Below are 21468 nucleotides of genomic sequence, written 5' to 3' on the forward strand. Positions count from 1 at the left end.
TTATTTTTTTGAGCAGTGTATATTTATACATATCTCCTTGTGTTTTCATAGATTTATTTTCCCCTATTTTTATCCACCAGGTTTTGGTGATGGCCTCAAAGTGTTCAATCACTGCTTTTTGATAATATAATTTTTTTTAATCTATTGCTGTCCTTTTGTCCCAAAATAATGCTTCTCTAGAAAAGAGACATGCAAGCTAGTCTTTCCAAAAAAAAAAAAAAACAGAGTGTCTCATACCAGGAACCCAGTTCTTTATGGGTAACTACCCTTTAACAGAGCTGAACGAAGAAGGTTTCCTTGGCTGCCTGAGAGGCCTTGGTTGGGGTACTACATCTCCCTTATGAAGGGTCCGAGTATGTATGAGGAGTCTTGTAAGCCAGTCAATGCTCCTCTGAGTTTCTGGGGAAAAACATATGACAATTGGCACATCTTTTTACATCTGCTGGCATCAGATAAATTTAGTTTCTCATTTCCAGCTTTCTTAGAAACCGAGAGGATCGTTGCCTGACCTACAATACTTCTCTCTGTCTCTGTCTCTGTCTCTCTGTGTCTCTCTCTCTGTGTCTCTCACCCTTCTTCCGCTTTGCATTTTTTTTTCCTCTCTCAAACATGTATTTAAATCTGTGTGTCTTTTACTTGACTGCTAATACCTGATAAAAGTGCCAGTTCAGGGCCATGTGGGATACAATGAAGGACTCAATACTTCACCTCCATGTGCCTGCCTGTGTGTTCCTATCCATTTATTCCAATGGAACATCATTCATATTTTTTTTTCTTGCATTATTCTTTAGGCACCGTAGGATTTTCTGCACAACAGCCAAATGACCATATAAAATCCATTTCACATAATGCAATAGAGAATGTGAGTTTTTTTTTCAATATGATGTCTATCGATTCTGGCACATGCATTTCAGGCAGCCCATTCGGTGACCACCACTTATTAAAATTTGTCTTTCTTGGTCAGAGATGCAGAATTGTAGTTGGCCAGGTATCGGGGGGGAAAAAATCATTATGATTTTTACTTAATAAAGTTCCTTTGACAAATGTTGGTAGTGATGATCTTAAGGAGTCTCGGCACTAACCCTTCTTAAAGTCACAGCAAAAGCTAAATGTGATTCTGTTGCAGCTGCCATTGTATAATAACATATATATTGCTATTTATGGTCTTTATGCCAATTTTTTTCATTATAGTCCATAAGGGTTAAATTGTTAAAAAAAAACTATTGTGCTCTATTTACGGAGTGGAATCCAGTGCTCAACTTGGTCAGTTTCAAGTAAGCGACCTAGAGTTTTGCTGAAGGTCTCTATCACCAGCCTATGCTGTTCTCAGATAGGGAGGCATAAAACTGTTCACCGATCATCAAAAATGATGCAAAGAACAAATTGTTGTCATAAAATATTACATTTCTTCAGAATTTCTACATGGAAACTGTCTAGGAGCCAACTGCTTTTCCAGCTGCAACGCTTGATCTGGGAGGTTTTAGGAGCTGGACCTAATTTCCAGGTCTAAATGTGAACCAGGTTTTTCCCCCTCCAATAATCCTCCATACCAGTGGTGGCGAAGCTATGGCACGGGTGCCAGAGGCGGCACTCTGAGTCCTCTCTGTGGGCACCCGCACCCTGGAAAAAGTCTATGGCATACTAATATGCCTTAGACTATTCCTGCCATTCATCAGCGCAGGGCGCACTATGAACAGCACAGGCAGCCCACTGAATGTAGGCAGGCTATTATAGCTAAAGGATAAAGTACATGGAAGATATACTGTATTGGACTGTAGTATTCAGGGTAAATTGCCGTGTTGGCACTTTGCGATAAATAAGTGAGTTTTGGGTTGCAGTTTGGGCAGTCAGTCTGTAAAAGGTTCGCCATCACTGCTCTATAGCTACAATACATAATTTCTGAAGCAGTTTTTTATGCCTGTAAGAACATACCCTATATAGAGCATGTCGTTATCAACAAATGTATTTTTTTTCTTTTTTTCGCTTTGGGCACTTAGAAGATTATTCCAGATTAGAAGAAAACCTTTTCCCTAAAGGCTAATTCTGTATGTGTTGAGGAGAGAGATTCCAAGGTTTGCACTTGCCAGCAAAATAACTGCAGCACTGGCAGAAAATCTTCAAACCTTCTAATTAAAAGAAGGTTTAATTTTTTTTTCTTTCTATTTTTATATAAAAAGTGGCTGCTCAGCCAAGAACATTATTGAAGTGTAAAATGAAAGGAGCAATATTGTAATATTATGCATTTGCCTTTTACTGATCCCGACTTGGTGTGTATTTTAGTGTGGAGATGCATTCACTATTCTGCAGGCTTCAGAGCTCAAGTAGATTAGTTCCCTTGCTGTCTCTACCCCCATAGTTTGTGTTGGTGATTTTTGTTTTCTGAGAACCGCAGATCTAACCCCAAGTAATTAAAATGGGGAAAGCAAAAGCGGACTATACGTAGAAGTCGGTTACAGTATGTGAAATAAACGTGGCTGGTTGGATGATCAGAACGTGTGTGCTTACTGCCCGGACCAGTGTTTCCCTGCCAGCGACTGCCTCACATCCTCCATCTGTAGCAGGGCAGCCATTGGAATGAATGGGTTTGCAGTGTCGGCATCAGGACCCCAGATTCTGTGAGTTGCACTGCGCCTCCATTCAGTTCAATGGCTGCACTGCCATATAGCAATCTTTAGATCACTGTGTAGCCCCAGCCTTAAACATGACAATCAATCATTTACAATAATTTCCCTCTTGTTCCAATGGGCATCTGTCAGCAGATTTGTACCTATGACACTGGCTGACCTGTTATGCTGAAGGCATTTGTATTGGTCATTGCTGAGAAACATTGTTTTAATATATGCAAATGAGCCTCGAGGAGCAGTGGGCTCAGCTCTCTCTGCAATGGCAATGCCCCGTTGCTCTGAGAGGCTAATTTGCATACATTGTAACTTCATTTTTCTCAGCAATGCGGGCACATATGGACATGGGACCAACACAGATGTCTTCAGCTGCCAAGTGCTCATGTAACAGGTCAGCCAGTGTCATAGCTACAAATCTGCTGACAGATGCTCTTTAATTGCATTTTTGGTGCATAGATTGTGCCCCACAGTCACCTATTCGACCAACCCTTTATCAGATTACCTGACCAGTTGTGGATAGAGACTAAGAGGTGATATGAGCCCCTCATCACTCAATATAGACATGATCCACATTTTAATAAATTGTATTTGGTGAACACTTGCATTCTTAGGCCTGCAAAAAAGGGCACTAACGGATGAAAAGGCTGTGCCCCTCTCTGGCTATGAGCCTGTCTGTGATATTGCTCAAATAATTAGTTTGCCCCTGTTTCAGCACTGGCAAACAGTACCATGGTTGTCAGTTTTTGAGCTATTTGTTTAGCAAATCACGCCAACCATTTATTATGTTGTCACATTATACTTTTGTAGGGACTGCCGTGCTTGGCCAGTAAGGGGTTAATGGTTTTCTAGTGAACACCTAGTCGCTGTATCTCTGTAAAGCTCCGGTTTGATTTCTCTTGGCTGTGAATAGCCTCTCAAGATGCTGCCAGCGGTTTCAAAGGACTCGTTTCCTGTTCCTATTAATTATAAATGAAAGATAATGAGATGACAAGACTTGGTTCCCCCATTGATGTAACAACAAAGGGGTTTCTCTCAAGGAGATGGAAAATTGTAATTAACCTGTTCATTTCTAAAACTTTACTACTATTCTAATGGTCAAAATGTATATTTAGGTTGAGATAGTATTAACATTCTCTTTTTTTATGTATTGTACCTATCATGAGGTGCAGATTAAAGCAATACCATACACTGGTATTTTATATTCTAGAATTTTGTTATCTCTTCCATGTTCAGGTCTGTGCTCTGGCAGTTGTGTGCACACAGTCCCTACTCCTATAAGCCAAGCAGTGGTAACTTCCAACCATCACAGATATAGCGGACAGTCCTGGAATGTGGGCACCACTTCAGGATGCAAACAGGCACTACTACTGTGCAGGGCACTAATGGGGTACCATTACTGTGTGTTATACAAAGGAGGGGGCACAAAGGGAACTGGCAGGATTGGGCAGATTAGAGGTATGGCCTAAAGGGCTTTTTCAGCTACACCAAAAATAAGTAACAAGTATTCAACCTTACTGCACTATGTAAGTCAGATGATGACGTTCTTCATGCATTTTGAGCCCTCCAGCTTAATTGTGATCTGTGACCCGACTCTGTGTTCACATCCTGGCGCAAGACTCACAGGGAGTGTCCGTAACATTAGGTCTCTGCTTCTCCCTCTACTCCCAGCTTGAATGTCACAGATCCAAGCCTACTTGAAACCGTGCTGGAAAAAAAACCTAAGGGCTCAATCAGACGACCATGTATTTGTGTCCGAATCTGTTCCTTTTTTGTGGACAAGAAAAGGCATTTCTATCATAGGGCTTGCCGTTCCATTGCGCAAAATGTGGAAGGCACAATGCTGGTATCCATTTTTTTGCGGATTCACAATTTGCGGACAGCAAAACGGATATGGTCGTCTAAATGAGTCCTAAAACATAACCTCAAACAATTCTGGAGTCTAAATAATTTGTTTAACTGGCCTCCCAAAAATGGAATGTAAAACGATCAAAAGGTCATATGTATCCCAAAATGGTACGAGTAAAAATGGCAACTCATTATGCAAAAAAGTCATGACATTGATCTATTGCTGCAAAGCAAAATTTATAAGGGGGTTATAATATACAGGGTGGGCCATTTATATGGATACACCTTAATAAAATGGGAATGGTTGGTGATATTAACTTCCTGTTTGTGGCACATTAGTATATGTGAGGGGGGAAACTTTTCAAGATGGGTGGTGACCATGGCGGCCATTTTGAAGTCGGCCATTTTGAATCCAACTTTTGTTTTTTCAATAGGAAGAGGGTCATGTGACACATCAAACTTATTGGGAATTTCACACGAAAAACAATGGTGTGTTTGGTTTTAACGTAACTTTATTCTTTCATGAGTTTCTGACCACTTATAAAATGTGTTCAATGTGCTGCCCATTGTTTTGGATTGTCAATGCATCCCTCTTCTCCCACTCTTCACACACTGATAGCAACACCGCAGGAGAAATACTAGCACAGGCTTCCAGTATCCGTACTGTTGGAACAAAAAAATTGATAGTATGGTGTGGTATATGGGGTACAAAGATAGTGGGGCCATTCTTCATCAATGGAAACCTCAAGGCCACTGGATATGCGAAATTGCTACATGATGATGTGTTTCCCTCTTTATGCACTGAAGCTGGCACGTTCCCTGAGTTTTTCCAGCAAGATGGTGCACCACCAGATTATGAGTGTCGGGTCCGAGCATTCCTAGATGAACAGTTTCCTGGAAAGTGGATCTGTCGTCGTGGGCCAGTTGACTGGCCCCCATGGTCTCCCGATCTGACCCCCTTAGACTTTTATCTTTTGGGGTCATCTGAAGGCAATTGTCTATGCTGTGAAGATACGAGATGTGCAGCACCTGAAACTACGGATACTGGAAGCCTGTGCTAGCATTTCTTCTGCGGTGTTGCTATCAGTGTGTGAAGAGTGGGAGAAGAGGGTTGCATTGACAATCCAACACAATGAGCAGCACATTGAACACATTTTATAAGTGGTCAAAAACTTGTAAATAACTCATGAAAGAATAAAGTTACGTTAAAACCAAGCACACCATTGTTTTTCTTGTGAAATTCCCAATAAGTTTGATGTGTCACATGACCCTCTTCCTATTGAAAAAACAAAAGTTGGATTCAAAATGTCAAGATGGTCACCACCCATCTTGAAAAGTTTCCCCCCTCACATATACTAATGTGCCACAAACAGGAAGTTAATATCACCAACCATTCCCATTTTATTAAGGTGTATCCATATAAATGGCCCACCCTGTACAATCGGATATATATGCAATTTTTTGGCGTATATCTGGCTCAGATTATATGCAACTTTTCACCGCTCTCGCCAAGTCTAAAGATTTCGGCAGATCCACCGCCAGTGCAGGGTTTATTAAGACCGGTGTCTAAAATGCCAGTCTTAATAAATGACCCCCTAAGTTTTTAGCAAATGGGCTAGTACATTTTGATCAGAACGTATGCTAACTTCACAGCAACTTGTTTTATTAGTCGCCGTATGTAAAGTGTTGTAGCAAAAAAAGCTAAACCTAAAAAAATAAAAAATAAACTTATTTGGTAAGTCTATTTGTTTTTGCATAATCCTATCAATCCATAGAATAAAGATCTGTTTTTATGTTGCACTGTGAATGGCATAACATTTACAATTTAAAAAACAGTGGCAGAATTATTATTTATAAAAAAAATTCTATCCTGCTAAAAAGAGTTAACAAAAGTTAATAAATTATATGTACCTCAAAATGTGGCCAGTAAACAATTCAACTCCTACCACAAAAAACCTTCATGCAGCTTTATATTGATGGAAAAATTAAAAAGTTCTGGCACTTATTATGTGACAATGAAAAAATACATGGTTTCTTTTAAGGCTCAGATAAGCTTGCAAACAAACAGATTTCTTAACCCTTGAATCTCTTCCTGCCGCTACCCCTACTACAGTGCCTGTTATTCTGGGGTCACAGCAAACGTGTGCGTTGCACTGCTGTGCATGAAAACTGTACACCAATATAATTTGTCAACTGAAGCTCTTTAGGGATCTCAAAGAATTATGCCTTGGGAAATATAAGAACACATTTCCATTAATAATCCTTCTTTTAGATTTTTATTAAATCCTTTCATTAGTTACCTGCAAAGTACATTCCACTGAGAAGCGTCATAATGATTATATTGTAGAGATGTTGTGCAAAAGTCCCAAACCAACTGAGCTAAGTGAATAATTGAGATATTGGATTAGGCCTTTATATCTGGCAGCCTTGAGTAGGATGTTCCTTCCAACTAGCTTCACTGGAAGCTCATTAGACCTTGCTGGATTACATACATTTACAATGCTGTCCATCTGGCCAAAGAAAACGTGCTTGGGACAGAAATTAATCTCCCACTTTAAGGCCCCTTTCACACGGGCGAGTATTCCGTGCGGATGCGATGCGTGAGTTGAACGCATTGCACCCGCACTGAATCCCGACCCATTCATTTCTATAGGGCTGTTCACATGAGCGGTGATTTTCACGCATCACTTGTGCGTTGCGTGAAAATCACAGCGTGCTCTATTTTGTGCGTTTTTCACGTAACGCAGGCCCCATAGAAATGAATGGGGTTGCGTGAAAATCGCAAGCAAGTGCGGATGCGGTGAGATTTTCACGCACAGTTGCTAGGAGACTATCGGGATGGAGACCCGATCATTATTATTTTCCCTTATAACATGGTTATAAGGGAAAATAATAGCATTCTGGTATCTTTTACCATTGTGATGAATCATGTGATGGACCATGTGATGACCGGAGTGACGTCACCACAGGTCCTGTTGCACACAGCAAAGAAATAAGTCAGAAGAGATGCCGGCTGCGCGATCAAGTGGATTAAGGGGAGTTAAATAATTTTTATATTTTTTTTTTAACCCCTCCAGCCCTATTGTACTATGCATTCTGTATTCAGAATGCTATTATTTTCCCTTATAACCATTACAAAATAATACAATAAACAGAACACCGATCCCAAGCCCGAACTTGTGTGAAGAGGTTTGGGTACCAAACACGCGCGATTTTTCTCACACGAGTGCAAAACGCATTACAATGTTTTGCACTCACGCGGAAAAATCCTGCATGTTCCCGCAACGCACCCACACCTTTTCCCGCAACGCCCGTCTTAAAGAGGCCTAAAAGTTCTTGAACAACTCTGCAACATCCAGCAAAGAAACTATTCATAACGAGGAAGGAAATGGCAAAAATGTCTATATAAAGGGAACAAAAGATGAAAAATCGGTGAGAATAATGTCCCTAACTGCATATGTAACTTTATATGTTGATGTTGTCTACTAAAGTTTCATATGCCACGAGCCTGTTAGATTATGGGTCATCTTATTCTTAAATGCAAATGTAGAGCATAAAAAAAAGTCCATTGTGTAACATACTAATGGTTCTGTTAGTGATGTGTACAAGTCTAAGCCACCAGTAATAATATAGTATTTGCTGCCTTATCTACCCATCAGTCTATAATGTTATGCTGTGTCAAATTGCATCACCTTGGGCCCAGTAGATAAAATTATTCTCTTGGCTAAATCTACCTCTAAACTCTAGAATTGAATTTTAGGTCCACCAGATTATTTTATGGTGGTACAGTCTAATAAGCGTGTAAGGGGTGTCAGCCCTTACAGAAGGGATCTTTTTGTCACTGAGTGGTATGCATGGTTCTCCACTCTAAGTTAATCAATGCGGTCTTTACATTTACATTAGGTACCTAGTTTAGGGTTACAACAGCCCTTGACAGGCAATAGACTTAGTGGGGACACAAGCATAATTCAGTACACTGTCTCTTTAAGTGGCAACAAATATTATACATTCCCTTGAAGAGGCGACAACTCACTCTTCCTTGCGTTACACCTAGCTCACTGAGCGTCAACACTCTGCCTCTGGTCTTCTTATAGTAGCAGCAATGAAGACCGTATCTGCATTTATCACCACGTCATCCTTTCTACATGGTGAGGAACCACACAATCTGCACTGGAGCACTGACGTTGTGGTATCTCTGACTTCACAAGCTCAACGTGCACTCAAGTGCCCAATATGTCGATAATCATCAACCATATGTGCCCTCTGTGTTTGAGAGACTGTATAGCAATGTGCCCCTGCTGGAGAAAATGGAAAGCTTGTTTAAAAGTGTCTCTCTGCCTATCTTTTTAAGCACCATTAAAACAACCTTCATTCCCCAGCCTCTTCATTGTGTGTATTAGGTTATCTAGGCTGGCTATATTTATAGGGTCTGTACTAGTTGAGGGTGTCTCTATTTAGGGGGTCCTGTCTGGAGTCTAGTTTAGGCTGATGGTCTGAAGTCTGTATTTGTTACCGGATTATCTATGAGGCGAACAAAGGTAGTTGAAATCAAACATACCAAACCTTCTTTCTTCTATCATCTGCTGTTGGGGGAGAGACAATAGACCTTAATTTACATTTGTCATCCTATCTCAACAAACTCATGCATGTTAGATAAATGTCAGTCAATCACACTGGACAGTGTTAGAGCCATGTGCTGACATTCTTCCTACATCTGTGTAGTCACTATATCCAACCTATGAAGGCTTTCGGCCAAAATAAATAAATGCTACACACAGCTTTTTTTTTTTTTTTTGGTCTAGCAGAAAGCGGCATATATGCCGGAAAGTGGCCGGATCCCTGTTGAATCCCATTACAGTGAACGGGGATCTGGCGATGCATGGTGGTATCCGGCTATGGCGGATACAGTGAACTCCAGCAGTCTGTTCCTCCTCCACAGCTCATATGTGAATGTGGCCTAAGATAAGGCTAGGTTCAGACAAATATGCAACAACTCTGACTCAAAATCAAAGTGTAACCCAGATTGCAAAAGATGAAGTCTGAGGGGAAAATCAACAGCTTTTCTGCATAAGAATGAGCAGATAAAAATTTTTGAATGGTCTGATTTCTGTGTGGACTTTTTCCGCTACATATGGATAGGCCAGCCATGAGCCTCAGGAATGATGTTCTTTGAGCACTCCACAGGCACCTGTTTATTCCAAGCATTTCCTCAGCTGCTCACCCACTGAGATTAAACTGCTGCATTAATATGAGTGAGAAATGATCAAAACAAAGTGGGTGCAGGCAAAATAAAGGGCAGCTCTCTAATTACTCAACATCAGAGACGGGGGCTCATTAAATATTCAGGTGACCCTAATGACGGCCACTGACATTCCATTCATTGTGCAAACAGTCACTTCCTGCTCCGAGGGATACAGAGACACAGTGGAGGAGGTCTTCATGAATTATTTACATCCTCTCTGAAGACTTGATATCATGGATCAGTTTGGGTTACTAGGTAATGGTTTCTCATTACCTCAGAGCTCAAGTCTTGCTGTGATGACTACTTCATGAAAAGCAGCCCCGGAAAAGCAAATGACCGGAGTATGACCCACCCAATGAGTTCTTCTAGAAGATCTGACAGGCCTTTTATTTTTGTTGACTTCTATATATCCCAGTGCTATAGTCATTATGTTTTTCATGTTAGTTTAAATTGGACGTTTGCCAATCATAGTAGGTACAAGAAGCTCTGATATGCCTGATTTTAATAGACCACTAAATGTTTAAATGGACTTAACATCACGCAGCCACAGAAAGCAAGTTTTAACAAGACATTTATGAAGTTGTAACCCAAAGTGCCACCTAAGAAAGCATGTTATAAATGTCACATCGTAGATGGAGGGCCTGGTTATAAAATTAACGCTGGAGCCCAGGAGATGAAGTGAATGTAGGGGACATCAAATTGTGCTGCTAATGTAGATGTGGATCTATAGGACTGAGGGTGGTCAGGGTAACCAGCCAATGTTGTTCATGGGCTCCTTTCCAACCAGCACAGATATAATGCACTTGAGCCACGTTAATATTTTGAAAACAAGTGCAAAACTGTTTCCATGTCTTTCTCAGAAGACCTTTTTAAAGACACGTGGTTGGTCTTTGTAGAACTTCGAATTGGTCGTGAAAATCAAGCTATAGCTGCAGTCCGAAGGCATACACTGAATTGTATACAATCCTGTGGACTGCAGCTATCATTTAATGTCATTGCAGTCTTAACGGAAGCCACAAAACACTACTGCAGATCCCAATGTCACCTGATGGACCTCACTGACCTACAATAGATAAAATATGCAACATTTTAAGGGGTAAATTTTATTATTTTTCTAACTTCCTGCTGGAATGCGGGCATAGTTTCTAAAGAACATATACTTTAGGAGAGATTTATTATAGCAAGAGTAGATATTCTCTCCTGGTTGTCAGACAGGTAGAGGTATGCAACTTTTAATACTTTCGGGGAAAATCACTCCAACTGCCTTCTTATGTTTTTGACCTGTTCATCAACCAAAAACTATGTCCTTGCCTGTTTAGTAACTGTTTTCAGACCATCCAACAATAATTAGACCACTTAGCTAACAGTTCTTCAATTATTCTAATATATGTTTTCATAACTTCATCAGAGATATTTAAGAGCCTGAACATTGACTTGCCACATTCTACATTGACTGGAACCTTTGTGGCTCCAGAGACACAGCTTTATTTTTGGAAAAAGAGCTAACTTGCAAATCAGCTAAACCTGTGGGCGCGCACACACTACTCTGACTCACATAAAGAAACAACAGATTTCCTCCTTAGTCTTCCCATCTTTCTTGGTTTTCTAGTGTTCTTCACTGTATTGCTTGATGTGGTAAAAGGTTTACTTTTGTCTTCCTAGAAGTGTGAGGGCTAAATTGACAATTCCACCTTTCATTTTCCAAAGGAGCTGTGAAAAATGAAAGGTGGAATATGATTAATTGCTATGGGCAACGGATAACTAAGCCAGTTCTACTTTTCACCAGTTTGATAAATCTCCCCCTATGTGCTTACCTTGCATACTCTTTTGTCGAATACTTTTCTTCAATAAAATTGTGCTTAAAGGTAAATCCAGTAAAATAAATTCCTTAGAAAGGTATTTTCCATCTCAGACATTAATGACCTATCACTAGGACTTGCACCTATCTCCAGATCCGCCCATCTCCCAGTAAAGGAGCGAGTACTGCGCAAGCAAGGTCACCCGCAATGGGTGTTCCAAAAATAGTTGAAAGCACCATAGCAGTGAATGGAGAGCACCCAAGCATGTGCCGTCTGTTCTCCTTCACTTTGGTGACTCCATTCTAGAGAGAGGCATGTTTCCCACCTCTAAGACCTACTCCTATCTGATTTTGATGGAATATCCTAGCAAAAGGCAAAGTCTGAGATGTGCAAAACCATTTAATTCTATACAACGCATAACTGGTTTCTTTTTTTGTCTTGTGTGCTTTGACAGATGCGTATTATTTGCAAAGATGTCTCTGCGGAGGTTCTGTATGATGTGCTCCATGATACCAGCTACCGCAAAAAGTGGGATTCTAACATGATCGATACCTACGATATTGGAAGACTCACTGTCAATGTCGATGTTGGGTACTACTCATGTAAGGATTTATTATGGCCATTGATGTCTATGTTCCCCATCTTTCTATCTGTCTGTGCCTGTACAAATGAGTTTCTATAGTATACATATAAAAGTAGTGTATAATATTAAGGTTTTGGCTTTTACCATAGAAGCTTTGAGTCACAATTTATCATACTCTTTTGTTCTGTCAACTTATTTTCCTTCATTACAGGGAAATGTCCAAGTCCACTGAAGAACAGAGATTTTGTGACGCTGAGGTCCTGGCTGCCACTTGGGAATGATTATATGATCATCAATTACTCGGTGAAGCACCCGGTAAGCTTTAATTTCTTGCAATAATGAATAAAAATATTTCTGTAGGGTCCAAACAAAACTCATTATCAAATCATAAGAAGATATCATATTGCTTCAAATGGTAACTATTCAGGCTCCTTTCTAGTATAGTTTAAATTTTAGTTTGTTATTAGTGTTGGGCGCGAATATTCGAATCGCGAATATTAATCGCGAATATCGGCACTTCGAGAATTCGCGAATATTTAGAATATAGTGATATATATTCGTATTTTCAGATATTCTAGATTTTAATTTTTTTTTCCCATCTGAACCCATGATCCCTCCCTGTTTTTTGCTTGTGGGCCAATGAGAAGGCAGAAATGTCTGTCTGAGCTTAGCAACATCCCTAGCAACCAATAAGAAAGTTTCCTACCCCTTACTATATAAGAACCTCCCCAGCAGCCATTTTCTGTAGTTTTTATCGAGTTCTGAGAGAGACAGCCGTGTCATTGCTGTGCTCTGTGCTTTGCTGTGTCATTACATTAGATGGATATATATATATATATATCCAATACTAATTACAGATAGTTAGGGGGGGTAGTCAGTGTAGGTTAGATCCTGATAGTGTGGTTCCAGTGCAGGGTGTTAGGTAGTGTGATAGGTTCTGCTGTCCATACATACATGCTACAGACATAGTGCTGTGATGTCACAACAATACTTAGTGCACCGATCAGTAATATGTAGTCAGACCTGCTAAAATGTGAAGTATCACGTATTGCGCCAAAATATTTGCATCATTAGTGCCGATTTGCGTAATCGCAAATATAATGTTCTGCCATGCCAACCTCCAGTCTCAGGAAACTTCTAGCAGCTTGGAAAATGTAGCAAAAGTGACCCACGCCTGTATTGCGCACGCATTACGCGAATATTACTCTGCAGATTTTCGCAATCAAGAAAATAAAATTCGCAAATATATGATGAATATTCTACAAAGTATTCGCAAAATCCAGCTCAGTCTCGCAGAGGTAAAATCTATACTTTATTAACGCGGTATAAAAATACATCCAGGAAAAACAATCTTAGTCTACATGTTTCGGGCTACTTAGAATGCGAGCCCTTACTCATGACAAAGTATTCGCGAAATAACGTGAATTCGAATATTACCCCTGCCGCTCATCACTATTTGTTATAAATGCTATAGCCAAAACAATATACATAGACCCTGTCAGGGGAGGGCAAAACTCATTAGAGACGTTGCTTGCCATTTGGCTACCTTGCCCAACTTGCCCCCAACCTTTACAGTAATTTTTAAAAAATCAACCTTTATTACAATAATAAAACGTGGTTATACTGAAAGTGCGTTCAGAAAAATCGCCAAGCTAAATGCATTTCCTACATTGGGTGCAGCTAGGAATAGCAGGTGTATAATCCCTATTCTGCTGCATATAATGCTTGTTTGACTCGCAAATCGGTTTACTTCACTGACTAGATAAATATGTAGCTAGCATCAGCATGGCACCCAAAACCTAACCACTGCCCCCAACATTTTTTGCCAGCTACACTGGCTTCATCAGGGGTAACGGGCAGAAATGGTAAGGGCGCCGTGAAACTAACTTATAAACCCCACTATTCTCCTCCCTATTAACTGAGTAACCTATAGGAATGGAGCAACGTCGCCTGATTGGCAAAGAATACGACGTCCCTTGTGTTGTGCTTGTCCAATGATGGACCCACCTGAGCTAATGATGCTGCGGGGAGGTACCGAGTGACGGCGTGCGCGGAGAATGCCTGCTCTTCAGCTTAGAATAGTGAGCAAGGCTCTTCTACAGTGCGACTGGAGGGGGAGGGGGTGCTTTTGATGCATCGATACATGTGGCGCAGATCAAATATGGTCCATTAACACTTTCTATGCTGCAGTGCAATGAGTGGAGCATTTCTGGGCCCTTGTATCAAGTGATGGTGAATGTGAAACAACCACACAGAGTCTTGTTAACACAATATGGCTGTAGTTTCCACAGATTTTCTTCCAGAAAGGCAATAATGTCTCCTTTAGGGTCCACACACAATTAGGCCAACGATGGGCACGGAGGCAAATCCTGTTTATGATGCCAAAATTAATGCAGAAAGCCCCTGAGGAGTTAATGTAGAGAATGGGAGTGGTAGTGGCCCTGATGAAGTGTTGTCAGTGTATTCCCTCAGTCCCTGGGGATTGGTGTAGTGGAAATGTAGTACCAGAATCAAACGTAACCAAGTCCTTTTTACTAAGTGCAATGAAGTATTTCAAATGCATTCAGTATCAGCAGGCTTTAAATCTTCTCTGGCACCAGTAAAGATATGGAGACAGGTTGGATGGTGGCAGGTACGCACTTAGGTGATATTTGGCTGTAATCCCTCACCTTGCAGCAGTGTCTTCAATGCTGGTGGTGGTAGCATTTCACTCTACTGTCTTGCTTCTCAGGACTTTGCTTGAGAGAGGTTTGAGTAGGTCTCTCTGAAGAATCTGTAACAGGTCAGGAGCACTGTAATGTGCTGCCTCTCCCTTCTGTCTCTGGACATAAATGCCCCCTCTTGGCAGGAAGCGGGACTAGCCTACTCCTACTAAGAGGGGAGAAACAGGGTGGGTAACCATTGCCATCCATTCCTTGCTGGGAAGTATGACCAGAAACAAACAAAGTACATAATGCAAACTATATACAAATTGGAGTACACCCAGCTCTGGGGAACTACTGTCCATATACACACTGGCAGGTGTTTGCCACCAAAAAGCTAAACTTTTTTTGGACCATTTAAGAGAAAAAAAATCGGAGGTTTGTCACCACAAGCAGTCATGTATTTACCCTGCAGTCCTAGGGAAGCCCAGAGTATCATCCACAGCTATTCAGGGCAATTGAAGCACTTCCGATTCGACTCAAGTTTATTCAGATCTAAATTGAATTGACAATTCAGCCAAAACGACTCCAAATCCAATTTCAAGAAATTCACTCCTCACTACTGATGGCTTTTACCAAAGTCAGTATATTACGTGTTCAATGACAGCCTAGGAGTTAGAACTAAAGTGGTCAATTGCTTCACCCCCCAAAAAGCTGGACATTATGGCCACATCCCTGAGCCCCTCGTTGCCAGCAAAAGAAAAAATAAAAAGCATGTGAAGACCTGATGGTGAGCTGTGAGCAGGGCCTGGAGTGCTTCTCTCACCCTTAGTCAGTCAGAGTGACATGTCCGCCAGGGAAGCCTGTCAGGGAGTGCCAAACGGAGGACAGGGTGCCAGGAAACCCAACTGTCTGGCCACCCTAGTTAGGGTTCATATTGTGCGTATGTGTACACACTGACTGTCTTAGGATCTGCTCTTTTCACAATGTCTTCTGTTGTATTTCAGAAACATCCTCCTAGAAAGGATTTTGTTAGAGCAGTTTCCTTGCAGACTGGATACCTAATTAAAGCCAATGGAGACAAAAGCTGTATTCTCTACTACCTTACACAAGTCGACCCGAAAGGTAATAAGACCATACGTCCGTTTCACTTGTTTAGTGCTCCCTACTAGTTCTTGGAAAGAATAAAAATTCTCGAAATCTTGCATTTTATTGTAATGTTGGCAAATAACCTGTAGGTTCTAAATCACATATTCTATTAAAATGTACCTAAACCTTTCTATATACTTTATTAAAGGGTTTCTACCACTTCGTTTCACATATTTAGCTGTCAGACACTAGCGATCCGCTAGTGTCTGCTCTACCAAACCATCCTAATATAATTGCTTTTGGGGCAGCCGTTTCGCTAAAAAAAGAACTTTTATTAATATGCTAATGAGCCTCTAGGTGCTATGGGGGCGTCATTAGCACCTAGAGGCTCGGTCTACCTTCACAAACTGCCGCCGCCCAGTGCGTCCCTCCAGCCCGCCCATCTCCTCCTGAATGCGATCCTCCCTGTGAGCGTATGTATTCGGCGCATGCGCAGTGAATGTCTGACCGCTTCCCTGCTCAGACATCTCCACTGCGCCTGTTCCTCGGAGCACTATGACGTCATCGCGCAGGCGCAGTGGAGATGTCTGAGCAGGGAAGCGGTCAGACATTCACTGCGCATGCGCCGAATACATACGCTCACAGGGAGGATCGCATTCAGGAGGAGATGGGCGGGCTGGAGGGACGCACTGGGCGGCGGCAGTTTGTGAAGGTAGACGGAGCCTCTAGGTGCTAATGACTCCCCCATAGCACCTAGAGGCTCATTAGCATATCAATAAAAGTTCTTTTTTTTGCGAAACGGCTGCCCCAAAAGCAATTATATTAGGATGGTTTGGTAGAGCAGACACTAGCGGATCGCTAGTGTCTGAAGGCTAATTATGTGAAACGAAGTGGTAGAAACCCTTTAAAGGGCATCTGTCAGCAAATTTGTAGCTATGACACTGGCTGACCTGTTACATGAGCACTTGGCAGCTGAAGACATCTGTGTTGGTCCCATGTTCATATGTGCCTACATTGCTGAAAAAAATTACTTTCAATATATGCAAATTAGCCTCTAGCAGCAACGGGGGCGTTGCCATTACACTTAGAGGTTCTACTCTCTATGCAACTGCCACATCGCCATGCCAGCCCCTGTCAATTAAAGTGCAGAGGAAGCAGCGGTTACAGAGAGTGCAGAGCCTCTAGGTGTGACGACAACACCCCTGTTGCAACACCCCAATTTGCATATAATAAAATATCATTTTTCTCAGTAATCCAGGCACATATGATCATGGGACCAACACAGATGTCTTCAGCTACCAAGTGCACATGTAGCGGGTCAGCCAGTTTCATGGGTACAAATCTGCTGACAGATGAACTTATTGTAAGTGCCTTAAAATTACATTATTTTTTTTTTATTATTATTTTTTTTACACTCTCCCAGCAAAATAGGCACCTGAAGTTCAGGTGCCTATTGAGCTTTAGAGTCTGTTCTCCTATACAAAGCTGTGTAAGGGAGTATGGATTCCCCTGCATTCCCAGTGAGCGCTGTACAGGCAGGAGCGTCGCTGCTCTTACCTGTACCAAAGTTGCTCTCCTAAAGTCTGGCAAAGATTGGTTATGTCAGACTTTAGCAAACAGGCACAGGTAGAGGAGCAATGTCTTATGTGAGCCCCTGCACTGAACTTGCTCCGCTCTGCTAATGGCCTGCTTACCACATCGGTACTTGAACGTCAGGTGACTATTTTGCCTACGCTGAGGATAGGTCAACAATATTAAATCCTGGAATACCCCTTTAAATGCATCTAGAAACTGTCAATGCATAAACTGTTACAAATAACTTATCTGCCAACCTACATCAGTAGAAATGTTATCATTCCTTTAGAAAAAGAACTCAAGATAAATGTATACAGTTCTGTTACAAAACATTTAATAGAACTTGAAAATCATGAACAAGTAGCCATCACTATGCATAGTTTATTACGAGGGTGCAGCTTGTCTACTTGACCATTAGATGGCGCTGTTGACTTTGTGGAAATAAATATCCCTTGGAAACGCAGTGCAGTAAGTTTTCATGCTTGGGTAACCCAGTAGTTGGACTGGCCTCTGACTCTTACAAATATGCACCTAACATTGTGTTTTTTTTTGTTGTTTGTTTTTTACACTGAAGGCTCATTACCAAAGTGGGTGGTAAATAAAGTTTCTCAATTTGTGGCTCCAAAGGTAAGAACATTCATTATTAACTATATACCTACAGCAGTAGATGGAACTTTACACAGAACCTACAGTAAAAAATCAACATAAACTCAAACTCGGTCCAGGGTAGCAATGAACAACGTTAAGAGAAGGCTATAGTGAAGTAGGACTATGTAGGAACTACAACCACTCCACAAAGGAGGAACTGCTGAAGCAACCTGAAAACTTGGGGGGGGGGGAGGACTTGTATTGCAGACAGTCCTTAGAACTGTTGTCCAGCTGATTGGATTTGGCAGGGGTCCAACGCCCAGCATCCTTGGTGATCAGCTCTGCTGTGTAGCTCCATTGCCAAAAGTTCCCACTGAAGTCATCTAGGACACCCATACCTTAAAGGCTGGGCAACCATAATATCAGAAAACCCACTTTATAGCAAAAAGCCACTATATTGTTATTCCCTGCAAAAAGAACAATGTTCTTGCAATGTTCCCACCCTCAAGTGCTATGGCTATAGTTACACCCATGAGTAACAATATGTATACAAAAGGTAATGGCTGTATAGAATGCTCATGTAAATATGGCTCACCCCATTAGATGCTCAGTGTTTTACAGTGAGGGCCACACTACTTGCAGCAAGTATCTCCAGATCTTTCAGTGCTGAAAGTTACAGCATAATGGATTTGAGTTACAAAAACCTTACTAAAAAGAGTAACCAGCTAGGAAACCTGTTACAACATTGAATCTCATCCTTGGGTGTCTGCTGCTTGCTAATAAAGGCAGATTTTGTACATGATAATAGTAAAATGACAGCCACTATTATATTATATAAACCTTAGATTTTGTACGTCACTGCAAGTTATTCCTACTTCTATACACCAAATACAACCAATAAAATATTCCAAATATGAATAGATTATAATCTAATTGTTCATATTTACATAGTACTGCCATAGTTCCCAAATAGTGCTGTACAGTATGGTGTGCAAGTAAAGGGGTTGTTTTGTGAACCTCATCTATATGCCAAAATAGATGGGGTCACGAGTGGCTCGTATGCTGGATGTAGCGCGTCTGTGTATTACCGTACACGGAATACTGAATGACATGGCTATAAGGCAGTGATGGCTAACCTCCGGCACTCCAGCTATGGTGAAACTATGACTCCCCGCATGCTCCATTCATTTGTGGAGTTCTCAGAACAGCCAAACAAGTGTGCATCTTGGGAGTTGTAGTTTAACCACAGCTGGAGTGGCGGAGGTTAGCCATCACAACTATAGGGGGTGCAGAGGTAGCAGTTGTTCCCGAGCCTGTGTACCTGGAGGTGTCCAAAAGACATCTGCTGTATAAAAAAAAATCACTAGTATTATAAATGGCACATGTTAGGTGGGGTCTTCTTACAGATTTTGCATTACGACAAGAAGGTTTAAGTTACCTGAACTTTCATATCCAATCCAAAGAGTCAGCAGGTCTCTGCCGCACCATGTGAATACCCCCTAAATCTGCGCTAGAGTATGATTACAAGACACTGTAACCTATTCATATTGATATAACTGATTCTGTACAGGCAATGAAGAAGATTTACAAAGCGGGTTTAAAGTATCCAGAATGGAAGAAAAAGCATGACCCTCATTTCAAGCCTTGGGTTTATCCAGAGCAGAACACACTACCTACTGTGAACCTGGAAGATCTGGCAATCCAGCGAGCAGATGAGCTGGAAAACATCGATGAAAGTGGAGTGGCGGAAGACAGGATGCACATCAGTGATGATGAGGAAGGGCTCGCCAAGGATTCTTAGACAATTTTACAATTATCTAAACATTAGGATGGTTTTCTAATTCTTGTGTTCAGCTACCAGATATAGTTCAGTATGTATAATTAACCCTTGATGACTTCTGGTCCTGCTCTAACCTTTTTCACTTTACTTTTCACATACTGCTAATGAAAATAGGACCAGAATGAACACCACACATATATACTCAATTTTGGGAAACAATTATGTGTTTCATTTGATATTCTTGTCAATAGTCCAATTTTGACCTTGATTGACCCTAAAGGGGTTTTCTCATCTTGCCATTTCCACAAGATGGAACTAAATGCCAGCCCACTCAGCAGTTTCCATAAGCCTGGCCACCTGGGGCTGGTGCATAGTCTCATCTCATTGTGGGAAAGGCAAGATGGGACAACCCCTAGGAGTCTACTAGAAGCTGTAACTAGTAGGACATGAGGAGATTGCAAATGTTGAAAGCTTCTTCCCTTCATCCCTGGCATGAAAGAGTACATTGTTTAAGGTGTCCCTAAACTAGGAGACTTTCTAAGAAAACTTTTTATTTTAAGAAAAACTGTGATCACTAACACAAGATATAATGGAGAGTTGCATTGCGGTTCCTTTCAACAGAATGCAAGTTCAACTTTGATCAACTGAGTCCCATTTAGGCCATGTATCCATAATAATGACCAAACTGTTTCAACAGCTACAATCTATAACACAGGGTTGTCAAGCAGCAAGTCCCTAAAGCCTCATGCAGACGTCCGTGGAACACAGTCCGTGAGATACCGGACTGGCATTGCAGGAGCGCACGGCGTCACAGCAACCAATGACACCGTGCGCTCCTGCAATACCAGTCCGGTATCTCAAAAAGTCTGTGGGACATTTACATCCGTGAAAAACATTTTTTATTTTCCAAATAGCTCGAAAATGCTGTGCTGAATAATTTCTTAATATCTCTTTACATGGGTTGGAAGTTTATTTTCTTTATACACAGATGTATAGTTATAGCATACCTCTAATTATACAAAACCTAGAGACTCATCTAATTTTTTTCAATGGTGGAGGTTTGGGCTGGAGGCAATCTCCTATCAGGCCTCATGCACACAGATGACCGTTCCTCTTTAGCTCATGGAAACAGTGTTTTAAAAAAGTGCTTGTATATTGTTCCAAAGTTATTAAAGTTTATAAATATCAATATTTTTCCAAAAATTAAATGAGTTGAGGTTGAGGCGCTGTTGCATTGGTTTTCAAATATTAATAGGCAAGAGTAACTTTCCACCACCCTGCTGCTTACAGAACGTAAGCAGCAGGGTGGTGGAAAGTTACTCTTGCCTATTAATATTTTTATAGAACTGAAAAGCCATAATGTGAAAGGGCGTCTGTCAGCAACTTTACATGTGTTAAACTTCTCACGCCGCAAACACACAGAAAACAGATGCTACTTTTTTCTTGTCTTTTCAGTCTGTAGAGCTCCAAAAACAAACTTTGATGTATATGTAAATGAGGATCACAAGTGCCCAGGGGTGGAGCCTGTACTGAAAGTGCCCAGTCCCCCTGGCGTTACTAGTGTATAACTCCTCTCCCGTTTAGCGGTGATGTGTGCGGGATTTCAGACGTAAAAACAGTGACATCAAAAGGATACAGGGCTGGCTGAGTGCTAAATAGGGGAGACACCACCCCTGGGCACTTGCGATCCTCATTTGTATATAC

At 41.3% G+C, this 21468-nt stretch overlaps 1 protein-coding gene across 1 annotated transcript in view; it reads left to right on the plus strand.

Moving 5' to 3' along the window:
* The window catches only part of LOC120986988 (START domain-containing protein 10-like), a 72919-nt gene extending 52588 nt beyond the window's left edge, over positions 1–20331 (plus strand). Inside the window, exons 2-6 of the mRNA XM_040415661.1 lie at positions 11962–12109; positions 12302–12405; positions 15740–15857; positions 17971–18023; positions 19555–20331. Of these exons, the coding sequence (XP_040271595.1) occupies positions 11962–12109; positions 12302–12405; positions 15740–15857; positions 17971–18023; positions 19555–19785 (654 nt within the window). The 3' untranslated portion in view covers positions 19786–20331. The remainder of the gene's footprint in view (positions 1–11961; positions 12110–12301; positions 12406–15739; positions 15858–17970; positions 18024–19554) is intronic.
* Positions 20332–21468: the final 1137 nt, after the last annotated feature.

The sequence above is a fragment of the Bufo bufo genome, chromosome 1 (genome assembly GCF_905171765.1).
Source record: "Bufo bufo chromosome 1, aBufBuf1.1, whole genome shotgun sequence".
In the NCBI taxonomy this organism is placed as follows: Eukaryota; Metazoa; Chordata; class Amphibia; order Anura; family Bufonidae; genus Bufo; species Bufo bufo.